General features: G+C 42.7%; 1 protein-coding gene across 1 annotated transcript in view; it reads left to right on the forward strand.

Annotated features, from left to right (window-relative positions):
- Positions 1-21,291, forward strand: part of ADAMTS14 (ADAM metallopeptidase with thrombospondin type 1 motif 14) — an 81,954-nt gene extending 60,663 nt beyond the window's left edge. The window contains exons 13-22 of the mRNA XM_032232094.1: positions 550-683; positions 1,242-1,365; positions 6,589-6,672; positions 7,356-7,519; positions 9,744-9,909; positions 11,237-11,369; positions 12,737-12,944; positions 15,241-15,370; positions 16,688-16,798; positions 20,357-21,291. Coding sequence (XP_032087985.1) covers positions 550-683; positions 1,242-1,365; positions 6,589-6,672; positions 7,356-7,519; positions 9,744-9,909; positions 11,237-11,369; positions 12,737-12,944; positions 15,241-15,370; positions 16,688-16,798; positions 20,357-20,970 — 1,868 coding nt within the window. The 3' untranslated portion in view covers positions 20,971-21,291. The remainder of the gene's footprint in view (positions 1-549; positions 684-1,241; positions 1,366-6,588; positions 6,673-7,355; positions 7,520-9,743; positions 9,910-11,236; positions 11,370-12,736; positions 12,945-15,240; positions 15,371-16,687; positions 16,799-20,356) is intronic.
- Positions 21,292-21,674: the final 383 nt, after the last annotated feature.

Raw genomic sequence — 21,674 nt, forward strand, 5'->3', positions numbered from 1 at the left:
ATGACAACTTGACATGGACATAGCTTAAGATGGGAACTATCAAGAAAGAAACAGAAGGCTTGTGTTTGACCTTGGGCCTGGGTGGGCGTGGCTAGCTCGACATCACTTGTGTTGGGGGGCACCTGTGGTGGCCTGAGTCCTCTGCCAGCGGAAACGGGCTGCCAAGCTCCATTTTCGACTGTGTCAGCCTCCTGCAAACTCTGCCAGTGAAAATGGAGCTCAGGAGGGCTACACACAGCACTCCCAAGTTCTGTTTTTGCTGGCAGAAGCATTGCGGGCCAGTCCTTCACTGTTTCCAGGGTAGCCCAGTGGGCCAGATCTAAGCACCCTGCAGGCCAGATGCGGCCCCCAGCCCTTGAGTTTGACACCCCTGCCTTAGGATCATTGTTCTCTTTGCAAAGAAGGGAGGATTGATAGGAGGAAGAAACCATCAAAATTGATTTCCTTGATTCTCAGGAAGTTGAATGTTAAATACTGAGTTCCACTTTGCATCTGAATTGCCAGAACATAGAACCAATCTTTTCCATGTATTTCATTTTTTTCCTGCAGATGCCCAGAAATGTGAACTGATTTGCCAATCTGAGGAAACTGGGGATGTGGTATTTATGAATCATGTTGTTCACGATGGTACCAGGTGCACCTACAGAGACCCATACAGTGTCTGTGTAAGGGGTGAATGTGTGGTATGTAACTTGCAGGTCCTTTCAAGTTTTAGAAACTTTTCTGAAGGACTTATAATAGATATATAACAGACATTCTCTGATTGCAAATGCCAGCAGTAGCCATGGTAACTGGGAGATTCTTAAAGTTATACAGGTAATTCTTGACTTAGAATATCCGCAATATGTTTTAAGTTCAAGTAGAAAATGCAAGGCATCAGAATAAACCATAGGAGGAATATCTGAAAGAAATACATTGGCAAATATATAGATTTTGGTTTTAATTTAAGATATGTTTTAATGGCTTGTGAGGCTCCTTTAAAATATAAACATAAGTAGGCTTTGTTGGTTAAATCTGATCATCTGATGGTTACCCACAAAGTAAATCAATGCTGGCTGGGGAATTCTGGGAGATGAAGTCCACACAGCTTAAACACTGAAGTATATCATCCTGTCATTAAGAGAGAAATAGTTAATGGTACTCTGCAAGGCCTATTCTGAGTTCATTCAGAGTATTTCCATTTTGAATTTGCATCCTTAACCCCGTTTCTTAATTCTGTGTTTTTCTTCTTCGAATGGCAGCATGTTGGATGCGACAGAGAAATTGGCTCTCTGAAGGAGGATGACAAGTGTGGTGTTTGCGGGGGTGACAATTCCCATTGTAGAACAGTGAAGGCGACTTTGGTCAAAACCCCTAAGCAGTCAGGTGAGAATGGAAGAACAAATGCTACTTGAAAAGGTAATGATAGAGGTTTTAGTATCACCATTAAAGGTAAACACAGTCTTCTATTCTTCAGCATATTTATAGTCTTGGCATATCACAGCAGTTCTTTAACATCAATAATAGGCTTCAGCCCTTTTTAAATTATTTGAGGTCTTGATAGTTATGAAAGATAATATAATCAACTCTTGGAGACTATAGGGCAGGGGTGTCAAACTCAAAGCCTTAAACTTAAATCTGGTTCGCAGGGCTGGCCTAGAAATAGCAAAGGACTGGCCCGCAGTGCCTCTGGCAGCCAAAACAGGGTGCATGGGGTGTGTGTGTGTGTGTTGCAGCACTCTGCCTGCCAAAATGCAGACAGGGGCACATGAGCCGAGGTGGCGCAGTGGTTAAATGCAGCACTGCAGGCTACTTCAGCTGACTGCAGTTCTGCAGTTCGGTTGTTCAAATCTCACCAGCTCAGGGTTGACTCAGCCTTCCATCCTTCCGAGGTGGGTAAAATGAGGACCCGGTTTGTTGTTGGGGGTAATATGCTGACTCTGTAAACCGCTTAGAGAGGGCTGAAAGCCCTATGAAGCGGTATATAAATCTAACTGCTATTGCTATGCGAGGCCCCCCTGCATCCCATTTGGGGTCTGGACGGCCTCCTCCAACAGTGCCGGCCAAAACAGGGCATGGGGGGTGTACAAAATGGGGACATGGGGGTGGGTCCAGGTTTTGGCTGGCAGGGTACTACAGGAGGCATCTGTCTCCCTCCCCTTCCTCCCATGGTCAGCCTGCGGAGGAGAACTACAATGCTGATCCAGCCTCAAAGAATCCAGTTTGACACCCCTGCTATAGGAAAGCCAGGGGTGTAATCCTACTGGTTTAACACGCGGTTTGCTTCGGGCACGGACCTGACACGCCTGATGTGCACTGCGTATGCATGCACAGTTTACAAAGAAATCCCCTTCCGCAGGAGGGAAACAGCTGAGGCGTGGCAATCCACTCTGCCACGCCTATCAGTTGGGCTTCAGAAAAGAGAATATAGGTGAGTATAGCACATGGGCGGGCAGGCCCAGATGAAAGTCGGAGCGAACCGGTTCACTCCCCGTGATAGTTGGAACTACCGGTTTTCCTGAACTGGCCCGAACCAGTAGAATCCCATCCCTGGAAAGCCTATGGGCAATTGGCAATAATTAAAAAATGGTTGACACTTATGATTTATGGATTTTTTTCCCCACCTAACTACCATGTTTCCCCAAAAATAGACAGTGTCTTCTTTTCTTTTGACCCCTGAAATATGCGCTTGGCCTTATTTTTGGGGAGGTCTTCTTATTTTTGTGGTGCAGGAGGCTGCAAGCGTGGTCACCTCATGGCTGCTGCTGCAGTATTTTCAGGGAGGACTTATTTTAGCACACATGCTCAAAAGCCCGATTGGGTTTATTATCTGGGGAGGTCTTATTTTTAGGGAAACAGGGTAGTCCAGCTAACCACTCTGGCCATCCACACTATCATTTTTGATTGTTTACAAATGCAACCCTGTTTATATGTTCTTGAGATCAGCCAAAGTTAACTACCATATTTTTCAGAACATAAGATGTATCTTTTTCCCTCAAAAAAGAGGATGAAAATCTGGGTGCGTCTTATACACTGAATACAGCATTTTTGGCCTCCAGAAACCCTTCCCCCTTTATCAAAATGGCTGTGCATAGATTGTAGGAGGTTTTCAGAGTGCTTCCAGGGGCTGGGGAAGGCGGAAAGAACGAAAAATTTTTTGCTCAATTGTGCCCTTTCCCCAGCCGCCAGGAGCACTCTATAAGCCTCCTAAAGGCTACCCATGCCCTTTTTTTGACAAAAAAGGAACATTTTTTCCTCGTTTTCTGCCCCCCCCGAGCTCTCTACAAGCCTCCTAAAGGCTATTCATGCCCTTTTTTTTGGAAAAAAAAAAAACCCACCTGTTTTCATGAAAAATGGGTCATTTGTGGGAGGTTTACAGAGTGCAAAAACTTTTTTTTTAATTTGCCTCTTCAAAATCTTGCTGTGTCTTATACTCTGGTGCGTCTTATATTCTGAAAAATACAGTAGATCCTGCCAGTTGCTCTACTTGAATAACGCTTTCTTAGCTGTGACAACAAACTGCTTTTCAGAGCCCTTGGCATGATCCAGGTGATATTTAAGGAAATTTGAAGTACCTAGAGAAAGTGTCAGGCTTTTGGGAAAAAAGACAACTGGAAAAGTTCAGTAGCAGACATAGATGGTAGTTATAGGTAGTCTGAAATGGTAACCTCTGAGTGGAGGTCTGAACTGAGTTATTACAAGTGAACTCAACTGTAAGTAAAAGTTTAGCCAATTGTTTTGCTGATAAATTCTAGAGATATAGCTCTAAGGTAGCATTTGTCCTATTTCTCTAGCAGAATATAGATGATGGGCAGAGAACAAATGAAACTTTACATTCATTAGTTAAAGTGGAACTTTCCAATAAAATGCTATGATTCTAGGATTTGTGTAAAAAAATGAAATCAATGAGCAAAGATGCAGTTTCTTATAAATTGTTGAATGAAAAGTAAACTGTTTCATTGGCAGGTGGAGGGACATAACCGGGAATGAAATAGGCCATCATGAGAATAGCATCTAGACTTTTATTTGTGGAACTTTACTCAATGACTTTACAGACCTGGGATGCATCACTCCAAGTGAGATTAGAATAAATATACCATATTTTTCTGACTATAAGATGCACTGGATCATAAGACACACCTAGGTTTAGAGAAGGAAAATGAGAAAAAAAAAGTTGTTGGCCTCCACATGTCCCATTTTTGGCCTCCCCAACACCAGGGAGGGAAAAAAGGGACCCGCAGAGGCCTCCAGAGGCCCGTTTTTGGCCTGCGGAGTGTTTCTGGACGCCATGGAGGGCAAAAACAGGACGCACAGAGGGTTTGGGAGGCAAAAAAACAGCCCTGCATTTGCTCTACAAGACGTACAGACATTTCCAACCCCTTTTTTGCGGGGGAGGGAGGAAGTGCGTCTTATAGTCCAAAAAATACGGTAGGTCTTGATGTTTGCTATAATGTGAGGCTACTAGAAGATGGCCCCTTTTAAATACCCCAAAACACCCAGCAGTTAATCACAGCTGCAGCTTTATTTACCTCAAAAAAGGAGGGAAATACACTATAATGCCAAAAGTATTCATTCACTCGCATATGAACTTACTGTAAGTGAGCTCCCATTCCTAATTCATAGGGTTCAATATGATATCGGTCCACCCTTTGCAGCTATAACAGCTTCAACTCTTCTGGGAAGGCTGTCCACAAGGTTTAGGAGTGTGTTTATGGGAATTTTTGACCATTCTTCCAGAAGCGCATTTGTGAGGTCACACACTGATGTTGGACGAGAGGTCCTGGCTCTCAGTCTCCGTTCTAATTCATCCCAAAGGTGGTCTATCGGGTTGCAGGCCAGTCACGTTCATCCACACCAGACTCTGTCATCCATGTCTTTATGGACCTTGCTTTGTGCACTGGTGCACAGTCATGTTGGAAGAGGAAGGGGCCAGCTCCAAACTGTTCCCACAAAGTTGGGAGCATGGAATTGTCCACAATGTCTTGGTATGCTGAAGTATTCAGAGTTCCTTTCATTGGAACTAAGGGCCAAGCCCAGCTCCCGAAAACCAACCCCACACCATAATCCCCCCTCCACCAAACTTTACACTTGGCATAATGCAGTCAGACAGGTACCGTTCTCCTGGCAACCGCCAAACCCAGACTCGTCCATCAGATTGCCAGATGGAGAAGTGCGATTTGTCACTCCAGAGAATGCATCTCCACTGCTCTAGAGTCCAGTGGCGGCATGCTTTACTCCACTGCATCCAACGCTTTGCATTGCACTTGGTGATGTATGGGTTGGATGCAGCTGCTCGGCCATGGAAACCCATTCCATGAAGCTCTCTGCGCACTGTTCTTGAGCTAATCTGAAGGCCACATGACATTTGGAGGTCTGTAGCGATTGACTCTGCGAAAGTTGGCGACCTCTTTGCACTATGCGCCTCAGCATCCCCGCTCCGTCAGTTTACGTGACCTACCACTTCGTGACTGAGTTGCTGACATTCCCACACACTTCTGCGTTCTTATAATACAGCTGACAGTTGACTGTGGAATATATAGGACCGAGGAAATTTCACGACTGGATTTGTTGCACAGGTGGCATCCTATCATAGTTCCACACTGGAATTCACTGAGCTCCTGAGAGCAACCCATTCTTTCACAAATGCTTGTAAAAACAGTCTGAATGCCTAGGTACTTGATTTTATACACCTGTGGCCATGGAAGTGATTGGAACACCTGATTCTGATTATTTGGATGGGTGAGCGAATACTTTTGGCAATATAGTGTATATCTAGTTGTTTTGATGCAGTTCCTCCCCAAAAAGTGGTCCACTGAACATGTTCTGAATGCCCACATATGAGCTCTGCTTTTGTTGAACATGGACTGAATCAGTTAAAGAATGAATTTCTCTTCCTTTCCTCAAAATCCCCACCATGAGGAAATGGGGCCTACTTTGCTGGCTACAGACTGGAGGCTGGTGGAGGATTTTAAATTCAGAAGCATCAGTCTTTTGTTAAAATGAAAAAAAAAAGAACTAACCAGGCTTGTGTGAGCCTGTGAGAAGTTTATAAATGCCCCACATTCTTGTGGTTAGTTCAGACCACTCCAGGATATTCTGTGCCTTTCATGAATCAGTAGTGATGCCAACATGCCTCCTTCATGCCAAAATTTCGTTAATAATATTAAAATGTACATTCATGGGAAATACTATTCATCAATCTCTGAAAGATTAAGGGGCTGCCTGACAATTGTGTAGTGGGGTACTACTATATTTTCTTAATTCCCATGTTGGTAATTAAAGGCCGCTAAATATTCATGATTCTTAACTCCTGATTCCGGAAGTGGCTTATGTCTAGAATTTGCTCAAACGTGACCGAAGAATAAAGGCATATGATATGCAGAAATCAAAGCCTTAAATTATTATTATTTTTTCCTTCAAACTGTTTATAATCAATACATACTTGGTCATTTTCTTTATGGTCATGAAAGACACCATATCTGGGTTAACATAGCATTTAACAGGGAAACATTCTTTGCAGCCTAGAAACTGCTGTCTCAGCAACTTCATATTCTAAAAAAATATTTAGCACTCATTTTAAATATGGCTTATTTCTTTTGTAATTGTCAGGGGGTGCTCTGAAAATGTTTGAGATTCCAGTAGGTGCCAGGCATGTCCAAATTGAGGAGATGGAGCCTGTATCCCATACAATTGGTAAGAACAGATTGCCTAGAAAACAGTTGTGTATTGTACTGTGGATTCAGAGGGATGTTTAACAAATGCCCATCAAAAAATAGAAGGGTTGAATCTAGTCAAACTTAAAGTTCAATAAAACAGATTTTTAATTGACAGAGTGAACTCATCGATGTTGATTTTTGGCTGAGAACATGATTTTTCACTGCACTGTATCCCCTTCTTGCTATAGTATATTGGTTTTCATAGTTAGTAAAGGACAGGTGCATATATCACATTCTGTTGTTTTATAGATAAAAAAAAATACTGAAATGGCTGCAGATTTAAATCAATAATCAAAATAACATTTAACAGGGAAACATGTTTCTTTATGACTTCAAGGCTTTCTATACTTAAACAATGCCTGTATCATTGTCCTCTTCCTTTTGAAGGATATTGATGAGAGTCATAATTCAAATAATGTCAGGTGCAAGAAATCAGGACCCAGGGCAGAGTTCAAAAGTACTACCAGTTAATTTCATGCTACCTATATACAAGAATCTGAGCTACCCATTGTCAAGGCAAATTGGTGCTAGGCAAGTTCCATGGGGGATGGACTTAACTCTCTTGTGGGAACCTAATGACTCCAAACTGATGATCCATTTGACCCTGCCTTTAGACCCAGTCTGATCATCTGTTACAAATAATTTATTTTCCTTTTCTAGCTGTTAAGAACCAAGCCTCTGGTGACTTCATTATCAATCCCAGCATCAAAGTTGTCAAGAACCATACCTTTCTAAAAGTGGGTTTGGAATGGGAGTACACCACTGAGAATGGCAAGGAAAGCTTGAGGACTAGTGGCCCCCTTCATGAAGCTATCAATGTTCTGGTAAGTCCTGAGGGCATCTTAGGCTCCCACACATCTATCCAAGAAAAGCACAAGTATTGCTTTCTTCTTTGGAACCAGGGATGGGAGAACTACAGCCTACAAGTCATCAGCATCATTTTCTGGGGTCCTTCCCAGCTTCCCCATAGGGGGTGGAAATGAAAGTTTGGATTCCAGTTCTTTTCTTGTTTTAGAGGTAGTGTTGTGGCCTGCCAGCGGCCAGCAGAGCTGGCATCAGTTTTGGACAGCGAGGAGGTTGGGGAAGAACATGGGCCAGTCCTGGAGTCTGGGGAAGGCTCTGATGAGGGATCTGGGTTGGAGGCAGGGAGGGGGCCAGGGCCATTTGACAGTTATCAGCTGCCTTTGGAGGCAGACAAATAGTTGGAGCCTGTTCCCAGTGTGTGCATACGCAGAGTTGCCAGACGAAGGGAACAGCTAAGGAACAAGGGTCGACTTGGGAGTAAGGTCATAGGTGGATGGTGAATGGCCCCTCCCATAGGGAATAAAAGAGGAGCGAAAGGGGAGGGGTGATTGCAAAAGACAATTAGTTAATTCCTGCATTCTTTCCAAGTATTGTGGCATCTGAAAGATATGGGCCTGGCCACTCTCCAAGCCTGATAAAGGTCTGATAAATTGTGAACTATCTTGAAAGACTGTCAGCCGGACAGAGGAATTCAGTGTAAATTAAATGAAGGGTTTATCAGAATGAGGATTCGGCTTTGTGCTGCTGGGGAAGTTAGGTCAGAACAGGTAGGGGGAGATGACATATCCTTGTTGCTGTTCTGAGCAAGTGGAAGAGAACTACTTTCCTCTTCTGTTTGATGTCCTGTTCCATCTACAGGTAGTCCTCAACTTATGAACCACCATTGGAACAAGAATTTCCACTGCTAAGCAAGGCAGTTGTTACGTTGAGTTGTGCTTAATTTCCCAGTTGTTAAGTGAATCACGTGGTTTTTAAGCAAACTCCGCTTTTTCCATTTGCTTGTCAGAAGCCGGCTGGGAAGATCCCAAATAGGGATCAGATGATCCCGGGACACTGCAACTGTCATAAATGCATGCCAGTTAACAAGTGCTGAAATTTTGATCACATGACTGTATTGATGCTATGACGGATATAAGTATGAGGGTCAGTCATAAGTCACTTTTTTCAAAAACACTGCTCTAACTTCGAAGGTCATTAAATGAATGGTTGCAAGTCAAGGACCACTTTATATTAAAGAAGAAAAGGCTATATCATTTTTTCTTTTCCATAGAGGGAGCATGAAAGTCTCCATACAATAGCCCCCTCCCCTCCCCAGCTAATGATGACATAAAAACCTGCAATAATTTAAAAAAATGAATTTATAATGGATTTTAAAAGATATCACCCTCATTAGGGAGTGCACTTCTCAAGACACCTATATCAGGGATCAGCAATCTGCAGTTCTGGAGCCGCATGTGGCTCTTTCATACCTCTGCTGTGGCTCCCAGCTGTTCAAAATATGCATCACAACCACTCATGTGCGACACCCACCGGCTTGTGATTTATTGAGGTTTTCAACCCTTGGTAAGCCAACCATGGATAAATCCAAGAAAAGAAAAGTTTCAGAAGAAAACAGAATGTTTAATTCAACTAGATATGCTAGTTTTGTGGCCACTCAGGAAATAGTCAGGCTTTCTTTTCTGTGGGAAACGGGTCCAAGTGGCTCTTTGAGTGTTTAAGATTGCCGACCCTGGCCTATGCAAATCACATTAAACAGTCCTGGAGTTGATAGAAGTTGTGTGTACTATAAGTTGTGTTTTGACAATAAACTTCTGGAGCCCATCTCTGTTGATTTTGTATGTGCGTTTCTGAGTGTTTGTACACTTGCACCTGTGCACCTTAGAGTCAGTTTTTTTACTCCTGGTGACTGCTTGCACTAATCTGTGCAAGTTTTCTTGGCAAGCTTTTTCCGAAGTGGTTTGCCATTGCCTTTTTCCCACAGCTGGGACAGAGGGACTGGCCTAAGATGAACCACTTGGCTTTGGTTTAAGCTGGGACTAGAAGTCTCTTAGTTTCCGGCCTGTTGTCTTAACCACCAAATCAGACTGGCTCTCTACCTCTGTTGGACATGCCATCTAGTTCAGAGTCCTTGTACGCAGTTGTCAATTAAGCAAGTGTTGATGAAACAGTCCTCCAACAAGGCAGGAAGAACTTAGGAACATACAGGAAGCATTTTCTTTACTATCCCGTTTCCTTTGATTCCAGGTCATCCCACAAGATGATAGTTCCCAAAGCAACTTGATGTATAAATACATAATTCATGAAGATCTTCTTCCTGTCATCGGAAACAATAATGTCCTTCTTGAAGAAACGGATATCTATGAGTGGGCTCTTAAGGGCTGGTCTCCATGCTCCAAAGCTTGTGGCGGAGGTATTGTTCTCTCTGTGCTTAAAACTATTTTCCATACGCAAGGATGTCCTGGAATGGCCCAGCTCAGATGGGTTTATATTTAAATATGTAAGGACACTCCTTTCTAGAAAAGGTACTGGATGATGAATAATGAAGGCTACAGGATCTAGAGTGTGAAACAAAAGTAATAGCACTTAGACTTATATACTGCTTCACAGTGCTTTACAGCCCTCTCTAAGTGGTTCTCAGGCTCAGCATATTGCCCCCAACAATCTGGGTCCTCATTTTTACAACCTTGGAAGGAAAGAAGGCTGAGTCAACCTTGAGCCTGGAGTGATTTGATCTGCAAAATTGCAGGCAGCCAGCAGGCAACAGAAGTAGCCTGCAGTACTGCATTCTAACCACTGCGCCACTGTGGCTCAAACACTAAATGGAAGGAAAAAGTTTACAATTTTCTACATTTCATTCTTTAAAAAAACACCCTTCTATTTTCTTTTAGAGGAGGGGTGTCAAATTTGAGTTCATTGAGGGCCGCATCAGGGTTGTGTTTGACCTTGGGGGGTGGGGAGACAGGATGGGTGTGGCCAACTTGAGGTCATTCATGTCGGGGGCATCCTTAGTGGCCCAAGCTCTCTGCCAGCAATAACAGACTCCTGAGCTCTGTTTCTGACTGCAAGGGCGTCCTGCAACCCTCTGCCAGCGAAAACAGAGCTTGGGCGGGCTGCAAAAAAGTTAAGAGAGCAGAGAATTGGGAAAAGGAAGAAGGAAAAAGAAGTGTGAAATTAGGAGAAAGAAAAAAACAAAGTGTAAATTCGAACCTTTTTTTTAGTAGAACACAAATAGTAAAGTTAGAGCCTCAGCATTTTACTTTTACATATTTAGTAGATTCTAATAATGTCTATTACAACAAACTAATCATCAAATCCCAGAATCATTTTTTCTCTGACTCAGCCACAAAGCCTAGAAGTGGTTTCCAAGTAGAAACAAAACCAGACATACTCTTTTCTTCAATTAAAATAGTTAATTTGGCCATCTCTGCCAGTTCCATTACTTTTTCCATCCATTATTCCATTGTGGAGATTGACATAGTTTTTCATTTTTGCAAATAAAGAATCCTTGCTGCAGTCCACATATACAGGAACAACCCTTTTTTTGCAAGTCCATTATGGGCTAGTCCTAAAAGGAAAATCTCTGGTTTCAGTTTTATATTCATTTTAGGAACCTTCTGCATTAAAATGCTCAGCATTTCTTTACCCACTGGTCCACCAAAGAGGATAACGCATTCCTTCTTTTCAATTGCATTTCCAACATGCTTTTGAAATGCCTTTATCCTTCTGTGATCTTACAGGAATACAATACGCCAAGTATGGATGCCGGAGGAAGAATGATAACCGAATGTTACACCGGAACTTCTGTGGCAATGGAAAGAAACCGAAGCCAATCCGCAGAAGGTGCAATGTGCAAGAGTGTTCTCAACCGATGTGAGCATTACTTTTTTTTTTAACAGTTTATTTATATATTTTCACATCACATATATACATGTGCTTAATGAACAGAGTATTATCTGGATCAGTTTATTTTTATCCAATAATACTCTTCCCACTCCTAATTTCTACTTCTACTATCCAACCATTTATAAAACAAGTCCCATGTTCAAAAATACTGTGTCTCCTTTATCTTTTATATTTAATGTCAATCTATCCATTTCTGCACAATCTATCTTTTTAAAAAATTACATCCTCTTTTGTGGATATTCCCTAATTTTTCCAATATTGTGCATACACAATTCTTGCTGCTGTCGAAGCATGTAATATTAAATATAAAGCTAAAGATTCCCCTCACACATACGTGCTAGTCATTCCTGACTCTAGGAGGTGGTGCTCACCTCCGTTTCAAAGCCAAAGAGCTTTCAGGGTTGAAAAACACTGTCTAGATTATATGAGCTCCCAAATACAATCTGAAATACAGGTAGTCCTCAACTTACGATCACAATTGAGCCCAAAATTTCTGCTGTTAAGTGAGACATTTCTTGTGAATTTTGCCCCATTTTACAACCTTTGTTGCCACAGCAATTAAGTGAATCTCTGCAGTTGATACTTTAGTAACATGGTTGTTAAATGAATCTGGCTTCCCCTTTGACTTTGCTTGTCTGAAGGTCACAAGAAGGATCAGATGACTTTGGGACACTACAACCGTCATAAATATGAACTGGTTACCAAGCTTCTGAATTTTGATCACGAGTACAGGGATCGGAGTGGGCTTTAAAAATTTCAGCAATGGGTTCTCTGCAACGGGCGTGGCCTAGTTGGCCTCTTGCACTACGGCAGGTGGGGGGGGGGGCTTTTTGCCTTCCCCAGGCTCCGGAGGCTTTCCTAAAGCCTCTGGGAGGGTGAAAACTGCCTCCTCCGGGCTTTGGAGGCCTTCCAGGAGGCCCAGTTTTCCCCCACTCTGAGCCTCTGCACGGGCCTTGCACTTCGTGCATCCAAAATGGGCTGGGTGGATTCTCCTGGAAGGGGCATGGTGGGAGGGGAGGGGTGTAGTGGGCAGGGCCAGCCAGGGGTGGGATTTGGAGGTTCTCTGAACTGGCCATAACATTATCTAGAGGGTTCTCCTGAACCCAGGCAAACCCGTAGCAGCCCACCCCTGATGGGGATGCCACAAAGGTCGCAAGTGTGAAAAACAGTCGTAAGTCACTTTTTTTCAGTGCCGTTGTAACTTTGAACGGTCACTAAACAAACTGTTGTAAGTCAAGGACTACCTGCATTATCCCAGTTGACCTTGATGAGAAAGAATTAGGACATTAATTGTTCGGAATTCACAATCCTGTTTTTTGCTGTTCCCTTGGCAGCTGGGGGACTGAGCAATGGGGTGCTTGCAGTAAATCCTGCGGCAAACTTGGGGTCCAAACCAGAGTGGTGCAATGCGTACAACAGCTACAGAATGGTACCAACCGGACCATGCATTCAAAGTACTGCGCAGGAGAGAAACCAGATACTCGGAGGCCTTGCAGCCGCATCCCGTGTCCTGCCCAATGGAGGACAGGGGCTTGGTCTCAGGTAAGGTATCAGTCACATGTGGCCCCATCACTGCCTTAACAGCTTATGGAGATGCTGGCTTTGGCATCTCTTCCTCCCGCAGGTACTCATGAATATAGCAATAGCAATAGCAGTAGACTTATATACCGCTTCATAGGGCTTTCAGCCCTCTCTAAGCGGTTTACAGAGAGTCAGCATATTGCCCCCAACAATCTGGGTCCTCATTTTACCCACCTCGGAAGGATGGAAGGCTGAGTCAACCCTGAGCCGGTGGGATTTGAACTGCTGAACTGCTGATCTAGCAGTAGCCTGCAGTGCTGCATTTAACCACTGCGCCACCTGAAACAGAGATGAATAAGAGGCTTTGTTTTAATCATTTCAAAACATCCTGTCCCAACATTTGGAGGTGGCTTTGTTTCCCCAAAACAAAATGCAAAATGTTTTTGACTGTTTTGGACCTAGGAAACATAGGAAGTGAGCCATGTTAGTATATGGTGACAAAATAAGAAATCAAGAGTCTAGTAGCATTTTATCTAACAATAAATATTATTATTATTATTATTATACAATTGTATCACAGCGGCCAGTTGTTTCGCCGGATTTGGCATTGGTTACTAGTCGGGCCCCACCCAGGGGCCTAGGACGTCGTAACGTATTTTCGTAATATGCGTGCAGATCCAAGCAGTGCAGCTTTTTGCATTTGACTGATGGTGATTTTGTCAATTTTTAGCTGTTTTAAATGTAATTCCAGTGCTTTTGGAATAGCACCCAGTGTGCCAATTACCACTGGAATTACCACTGCTGGTTTGTGCCATAGTCGTTGAATTTCGATTTTTAAGTCCTGGTATTTTGCGATTTTTTCATGTTCCTTCTCGGCGACCCTGCTATCACCTGGTATTGCGATGTCTATGATTGTGACCTTATTTTTCTCAACCAGTGTGATGTCTGGTGTATTATGCGCCAGTATTTTGTCGGTTTGTATACGGAAATTATTATTATTATTATTATTATTATTATTATTATACAATTGTATCACAGCAGCCAGTTGTTTCGCCGGATTTGGCATTGGTTACTAGTCGGGCCCCACCCAGGGGCCTAGGACGTCATAACGTATTTTCGTAATATGCGTGCAGATCCAAGCAGTGCGGCTTTTTGCATTTGACTGATGGTGATTTTGTCAATTTTTAACTGTTTTAAATGTAATTTGGAATAGCACCCAGTGTGCCAATTACCACTGGAATTACCACTGCTGGTTTGTGCCATAGTTGTTGAATTTCGATTTTTAAGTCTTGGTATTTTGCGATTTTTTCATGTTCCTTCTCGCTGACCCTGCTATCACCTGGTATTGCAATGTCCATGATTGTCACCTTGTTTTTCTCAACCAGTGTTATGTCTGGTGTATTATGCGCCAGTATTTTTTATTATGTCAAGTTTTTTATTTATATATAAACATTTTGAAGACTGTATTGTCATTTTACAAAAGAAGGGGAAAAATAACATACTAATAGCAATAATGATAATATACATAATAATTGCAACCATATTTAAAATTATATTAGCTCATTTATGATATTAATTGCACTAGCATGCTCATAATTATAAACAACATTCATATTTTACTTACATAGAATAATAATCTTTCTTCATCTAATTTCCACCTCTTATCTCTAACCATTGATAAAACCTATTCTATGCTGAATAGTACTCTGTATCTCCTTTATCTTTTAATTTCAGTGTCAATCTATCCATCTCTACACAGTCAAATATTTTCCGAATTACGTTTTCATCTGATGGGGTGTTCTCATTTTTCCAATATTGTATATAAATAAGAAACTATATACAGTGTATGTTTGTGTTTGTGTGTGTGTGTGTGTGTGTGTGTATGTATATGTATATATAACTACGTACACACACACACTATGGAAAAGCATAATCTTTTGTGAATTGCAACCTATTTTTTCAGATGCCTTCGGTGCTGTTTAATAAAATTTGTTAATTGGGTCAGGAAATGCTGCCTGCTCTGTTCTTTTCACTCCATAATCAGAAGAACTAATGAAATAGCAGTTCCTAAAATCCAGTTTGCAAAAAAAAAAAAAAAATGCAATCTTACATCTTACAGTTGCCAAATTTGAAAAACACCGATCTAGGAGAACAGTTTGTGCACCCTGTTCTAATCACAATTACATTTATGGAGCCTCCTAGATGTAGCTGCCTTATTCGTTTAATTTTTGTACCCCATGAGGACTCTTTGAAGAGTTACAGCTTTCCTTCTTTCCACTTCCTTGATCAGTATGCTTTTCTTCTCCTCCTATGGCAGTGCTCAGTCAGCTGCGGAGAAGGCATTCAGCAACGTCAAGTGGTTTGCAAGTCCAATGACAACAGCATTGGTCAGTGTGACAGTGAGAAGCCAGAAGCTTTCCAAGTTTGCCAACTGGAGGAATGCCCAGGTGAGAGAATCTGGAATTGTGCTAGGAATTAAATAACAGTGTCAATACGTGTGTAAGTAAATGTACATGTTTACAGTTCTCTGTGGCTTTTTTTGCTCTGTATTTGAGGGTCTATATTCAAGGCTTTGAGAAACAACATGTCGATTTGGTAGGAGGAGCGAAATTCCTCTTAGAGGAAGGAAGTGGAGGAACTTTCATGGAAATCTCTGGGGTGCAGAAATTACTCAGCCTATCAGGAAGTGAGAAAAAATGTAGTTTGTTCTCAGCCACATGGGGTAGAAGAGGGAGTTTCTACACACACACACACACACACACACACACACACACACCACAAATAATAGAATAACAGAGTTGGAAGGTCTTCTAGTCCAACCCCCGCTCAAGCAGGAAACTCCATACCATTTCAGACAAGCGTTTGTCCAATCTCTTCTTTAAAACATTGAGTGTTGGAGCACCCACAACTTCTGGAGGCAAGTCCTTCTACTGGTTAATTGTTCTAACTGTCAGGAAATTTCTCCTTAGTTCTAGGTTTCTTCTCTCCTTGATTAGTTTCCATCTATTGCTTCTTGTCCTTCCCTCAGCTGCTTTGCCTCCAAAACTTATTATTTCAAGGAAGTTTGGGCTACAATAAGTTTTATAAAGTAGCAGTCTCATGAACTTCTTTTGAGCAGCCAGTTCCATAGCGGGCAGTTTTTCCTGTGGATCAGAAGGATGGTTTTGTGCACTGCCTGGATCTTGCGTGTGCACACATGGGACTTTGCTCGCTTACGTGGTCCAATTTCTAGCGAGCCATGGTCTACAGCCCAGGGGGTTGGGGACCCCTGGTTTAAAGGAACAAAGTACATGATCACAATTGGGAATTTCAATCGCTAAGCAATGCAATCATTAATAAAGTCATCAAAGACCAGGCCCAGTTTTATGACCATTTTACCATGGTCATTAAGTGGATCATCACAGTCATTAGGAAAATCTGGTTTTCCCAACTGACATTGCCTGTCAGAAGTCGGCTGACCATAGCATGCTGCAACCAGTTGTAAATGCAAGCCAGCTGCCAAGGACATTAATTGAGCTCATGAACCATGGTTCAACAGTCATAACTTTGAGGATGGGTCATAAATCACTTTTTCTGACACTGTTGTAACTTTGAACCATCATTAAGCGAATGGTCATACATCAAGGACTACTTGTATACCTGTTTGGGATTTTCTTCAGAAAGGTGAAACCATATCACCAGAAGATTATTCTGGAGAAAGCTCCAGTGACCCATCTACTTTCAAGCTGCGATCCAGATGTGCTCTTTTACTTCTGTTCTTCCAGGAAGGCCACCAAATGTCACAGCAAATGCAAACACCAGCAATCACGTGACTCCACAGGTTCAGTGGGTTTCAGAGGAGAGTGTCAAACATCCCGTTAGCAAGGTATCAACAAGTAAGTGCAGACTTTCCTATTCTGAATCAACTTCTCTCAATTCTTCTATTTTCTGAAATAATTAGAAGATGGCAGGGACGTGCAGTCAGGGGAGGCAGAGCCTCACCACTGTCATCATGAAAAGAAAAAAAAATGTAAAAGGAAAAAGGCAAGAACTGAGTTCAGGCTGAGCTAGTTGCTGCCAGAGTCACCGTGGATGACAGTGCTTAACTGTTTAAAAAAGCCTCTAAAAAAGTGCCCTCTACGGGAGGAGGCAGGAGAACGACGTGCCTCATCTAGGCTGACTTTTTATGATCACCCGAGCAGAGTTAAGCAAGGGTTAAAAGCCGAAAGGTGAGGCACGTCGTTCTCCTGCCTCCTCCTGTAGAGGGCACTTTTTAGAGGCTTTTTTAAACAGTTAAGCAGAGTCATCCACGATGACTCTGGCAGCAACTAGCTCAGCTTGACTTCAGCTCTTGCCTTTTTCCTTTTACATTTTTGTTTTCTTTTCATGATGGCAGGCAAAAGCAGAGTTGAAATCCTCTCTGAAACAGCTGAAAAAGGTACGTGTGGGTCGGAGGGAGGGGGAGGAATTCAAACTTCATCCTCCTGGTGCAGGGCTTTGGGCAAAGGCTGGAGGGAAGTGCTCTCCCTCCCCAAGTGTAGTTTGATTGCAGCCATGTTGTCTTTTCAAACCTGTAATCAGTGAAGCTGGGCTGGATCCTTCGGGGGCTGGGGAAAATGTGTGTGTACTCCAGTATGGCTCTTTGACTGGCTTCCTGCTTCCTCCTGTGGTCTCCCTGACTCCCTCCAATCCAACTTTGTGTTTGTGTGTGTGTGTGTGTGTGTGTGCGCGCGCTTGTTTGAGAGAGAGTTTGTTTGAATGAGAGAGGGAAGGGGTAGGAGAGATAGTCCAATCCAACGTGTGTGTGTGTATGTTTGAGAGGGAGGGAGGAAGGAGAGGAAGGGAGAAGAAAAAGAATGAAGGAAACCTATTTAGCAAAGGAGAAAAACAAATGCTGAGCATGCCTAGCTGTGGAATTCTGGGAGTTGAAGTCCACAAGTCTAAAAAAATTGCTGCCCCACTAGCCATAAACTTCACCGCACGTCACTGGATGATGGGATGTTCTCAATCTCATTGTGTAAGTGAATGAATACATTTACTAAAACCTTTGTTGTTGTTACTTACGAAGTCGTGTCCCACTCATCACGACCCCATGACAACACTCCTGTCCTCTAGCATCCTCTGGAGTCCATTTAAGCTCACGCCGACTGCTTCAGTGACTCCATCCAGCCACCTCATTCTCTGTTGTCCCCTTCTTCTTTTGCCCTCAGTCTTTCCCAGTAAGTCCTTCCTTCTCATCATCTCATGGTGGCCAAAGTATTTGAGTTTCATCTTCAGGATCTGGCTTCTAAAGAGCAGTCAGGGTTGATCTCTAGGACTGACTGGTTTGATGGCCTTGCAGTCCAAGGGACTCGCAGGAGTCTTCTCCAACACAGTTCAAAGACCTCAATTCTTTGGTGCTCAGCCTTTCTTATGGTCCAACTTTCACAGCCATACATTGCAACTGGGAAAACCATACCTTTGACTATATGGCAGGGTGATGTCTCTGCTTTTTAGTATGCTGTCTAAATTTGCCATAGCTTTCCTCCCGAGTAGCAAGTGTCTTTTAATTTCTTGGCTGCAGTCCCCATCTGCAGTGATCTTGGAGCACAGGAAAATAAAATCTTTCACTACCTCCATTTCTTCCCCATCTATTTGCCAGGAATTGAGAGGGCCAGATGCCTACTATAACGTAATAAACCTTTTTTTTAACAATCACTTGCTAAACCACCAAACATAATTTGGTTTTCCAGCTATCCAAGTTTGCAAGTCAATAAAGTACAGTAAATTAATAAAAAACATTATAGCCAAAAATGGATCCTTGTAAAACAAAATCTCAAAAATGCTACTCTTATTTTCCAGATAACTATCATCTGACTAACCACTGAATGGAAATAATGAGAGAAGCAATTATTGAGACGAACAGAATGATCTTACTTTGCCGGGGACAATAAATTGTTCCTTATGTTTCAGTACAACAAGCTTAGTAAATACTTTCATAATGTAGAAAGTATTTAATTTGCTTCCACTAAAAGAAATGTATAGTCTCAGGCGAGATTAATGCTGATTCATTAGTATAATTCTTTATACATGTTTATGGCATATGTTACATGTGTTGGTGGCTTTACATATGTGTATAGCAGTGGCATTTACTGCTAGGAAAGCCATATAAGATTAAAGCTTTCCATTAATGTATTCCTGTCTGTTTAGTCATATTAGGCTAATATCTACTTGGAAGTAAAGTGGATGATTTAGGGAGGCATAGTCCAAGAAAAGTGTATGCAGGATTACAATTTTTCTTTGAATTTCTTTTTCTTTTTTGTAAAATCGACAGCCATCCAGCATCCTTTAGGTATTTGCAAACAGCCCAGATCTTTTCTGTTCTAAAAGCTGCTTCTTTGCATCAAGTTTAATCACATTTCTATGTTGGTGTTTCTGTTTGTCTGGTTTATATTTTTTTAAGCCTTCTTAAGCCAGGTTGGTGTAATGGTTAAAGGCACCATGCTAAAAATCCGGAGATGGGAGTTCTAGTCCTGGTTAGCCACAGAGCCAGCTAGATGATTTTGCCCAGCCATTTTCCCTAAGCCCTAGGAAGGAGGCAATGGCAACCACATTAAAAAAATATTGTCAAGAAAATATTTGTTGACATTTGTTAAGTGAGTTTTGCTCCATTTTACGACCTTTTTTGCCACAGTTGTTAAGTTAGTAACATGCTTGTTAAGTGAATCTGGCTTCCCTGTTGACTTGTCAGAAGGTTGCAAAAGGTGATCATGTGACCCCGGGACACTGCAACCATCATAAATATGAGTCAGTTACCACGCATCTGAATTTTCATCATTTGGACGTGCTGCAATTGTTGTAAGTGTGAAAGTCACATCATTCAGTGTTGTTCAGACGGTCACTAAATGAACTGTTGTTAAGTCCAAGGACTACCTCTGTTGGGTTTTTTAACCCGGTTCCACCACAAAACCGCGTTCGACTAAAGGGCCCTCGACGAAACCGCGTAGCTGACGTCATCACAGCGCGACAACACTGCGGAGAAAAAAGCACGCTGTAAACGCTAAACCTAAAATTAACCCCTAAACCTAACACCCCTAAACCTAATCCTAAACCTAACCCTTAACCTAACCCTAAACCTAACCCTAAATGTAACCCTTAACCTAACGCTAAACCTAATCCTAACCCTTAACCTAACGCTAAACCTAACCCTAAACCTAACCCTTACCTTAACTTGAATTGGCTTGCTTTCAAAGCGCTATTTAAAGCGCCCTTCTTTCTCCGCGCTCGCTGTTGTCGCCCTGTTGATGACGTCAGCGACGCGGTTTAATCGGGCGCGCTATAGTCGAGCGCGGTTTTGTCGTGCCACGTTTTAACCCTTCCAACTCTGGACCTTTGGCAGCAGAGTGTATGCCTGAGCAAAGAGTATTTTCACTCTACTTCAAGGAACCTTTTTGTGATTTTTTGTCTCGTCACAGAGGTGTCTTGCCTTGGGGACAAGTCTGTATTCTGCCAAATGGAAGTGCTAGCTCGATACTGCTCCATTCCCGGCTACCAAAAGCTGTGTTGTGAATCCTGCAGCAAAAACGTTGCCACCACTCGGCCTCCTGGTGTTGACCGCACAGCTCCCGAGACTGAAGTACAGGAGGGAACTGCTGTCCTTCCCAGCCCTTTGCCACCATTGCCTTTCTACCCCACGGCTGCGAGTCCCCTGCAAAGGATAAAGGCTACAACTCCAAAGGAGACAGAGGCAGTTCGTCCCTTGCCCACCACGATGACCAGTTCAACAGCCCACAGCTTATGCCGGGCGACTACCCCCTGGCCCTGTCCTGGCAACACCACCGCAAGAGTTAGGAAATCAGGCCGTTTGTCTTCTCCTCGCCAGTTGACAGCTGGGTGGATTCCTGAGAATCTCCAGATTAACTCAACATTCCAGTGGTTCCCTGTGATGTTGGACAAAATTTTAGCTGCATCGCAGGGAGACATCAAATCCTCCCATGCCTCTTCAGGTGTAGCCGAACGGGGAAGGGACAATGGGATGCCGGAAGAGCCAGATGCCATTTCCAGGACCTCCTCCTTGACATTGACATGAGCATGGCTTTTTTTTGCTAGGACTTCCTCTCTTTCTGTCTCCCTCCCTCTCCCTCTTTCTCCACAGAAGACGTTTCTCATTGGAAGGATTCAAAGCAATAGCCCATTCATTTATAATAGCGGCAACAGTTTTGCTCTTTTGTAGCACTTTTCTAAAGGCTTAAAAAGCCAAAGAAAACCAGAAGCAAAAGGGTACAGCTGCAGCTGCCATATTTCTTACAATGAGAAGCCGAGAGTCACTGCCTCTAGATTATTTAAGAACATTATCTTCAGTAAGCAGGTTTTTTTCTTTGAAGGTGCTAACGAGATTTTTTTTAAGCAATTAGGGAACAAAAACCAAGGACCCCAAACCCAGGGATCTTGTTTCCTTCCTCCTTGATTTCCTGCCCATTTCTGCTGCTATTCCTGTTGTTCTGAAATGCGCTTTTTATTACATAGCTTTAGCCTGAGTGGAACTTGATCCTGGCAGTTTTAGACCATATAAGGGAGATCTCACTTGGAGGAGACCAATGAAGAGAACTAGTTTAAAAAAATAGGAGAGATGTGCATGTACAATTTTGATTAAGTAAGACTCCTAAACCCACAACACAGCATCCAATCTGATTGGTTGGACGTCTTTGGGAAGTTAAAATCTTTATTAGAAACCAAGCAGAGAGAATGTACCAACATAATGGTTAACTGGTTGGATCAGTTCAAATCACCATT

The sequence above is a fragment of the Thamnophis elegans genome, chromosome 15 (genome assembly GCF_009769535.1).
Source record: "Thamnophis elegans isolate rThaEle1 chromosome 15, rThaEle1.pri, whole genome shotgun sequence".
Lineage (NCBI taxonomy): Eukaryota > Metazoa > Chordata > Lepidosauria > Squamata > Colubridae > Thamnophis > Thamnophis elegans.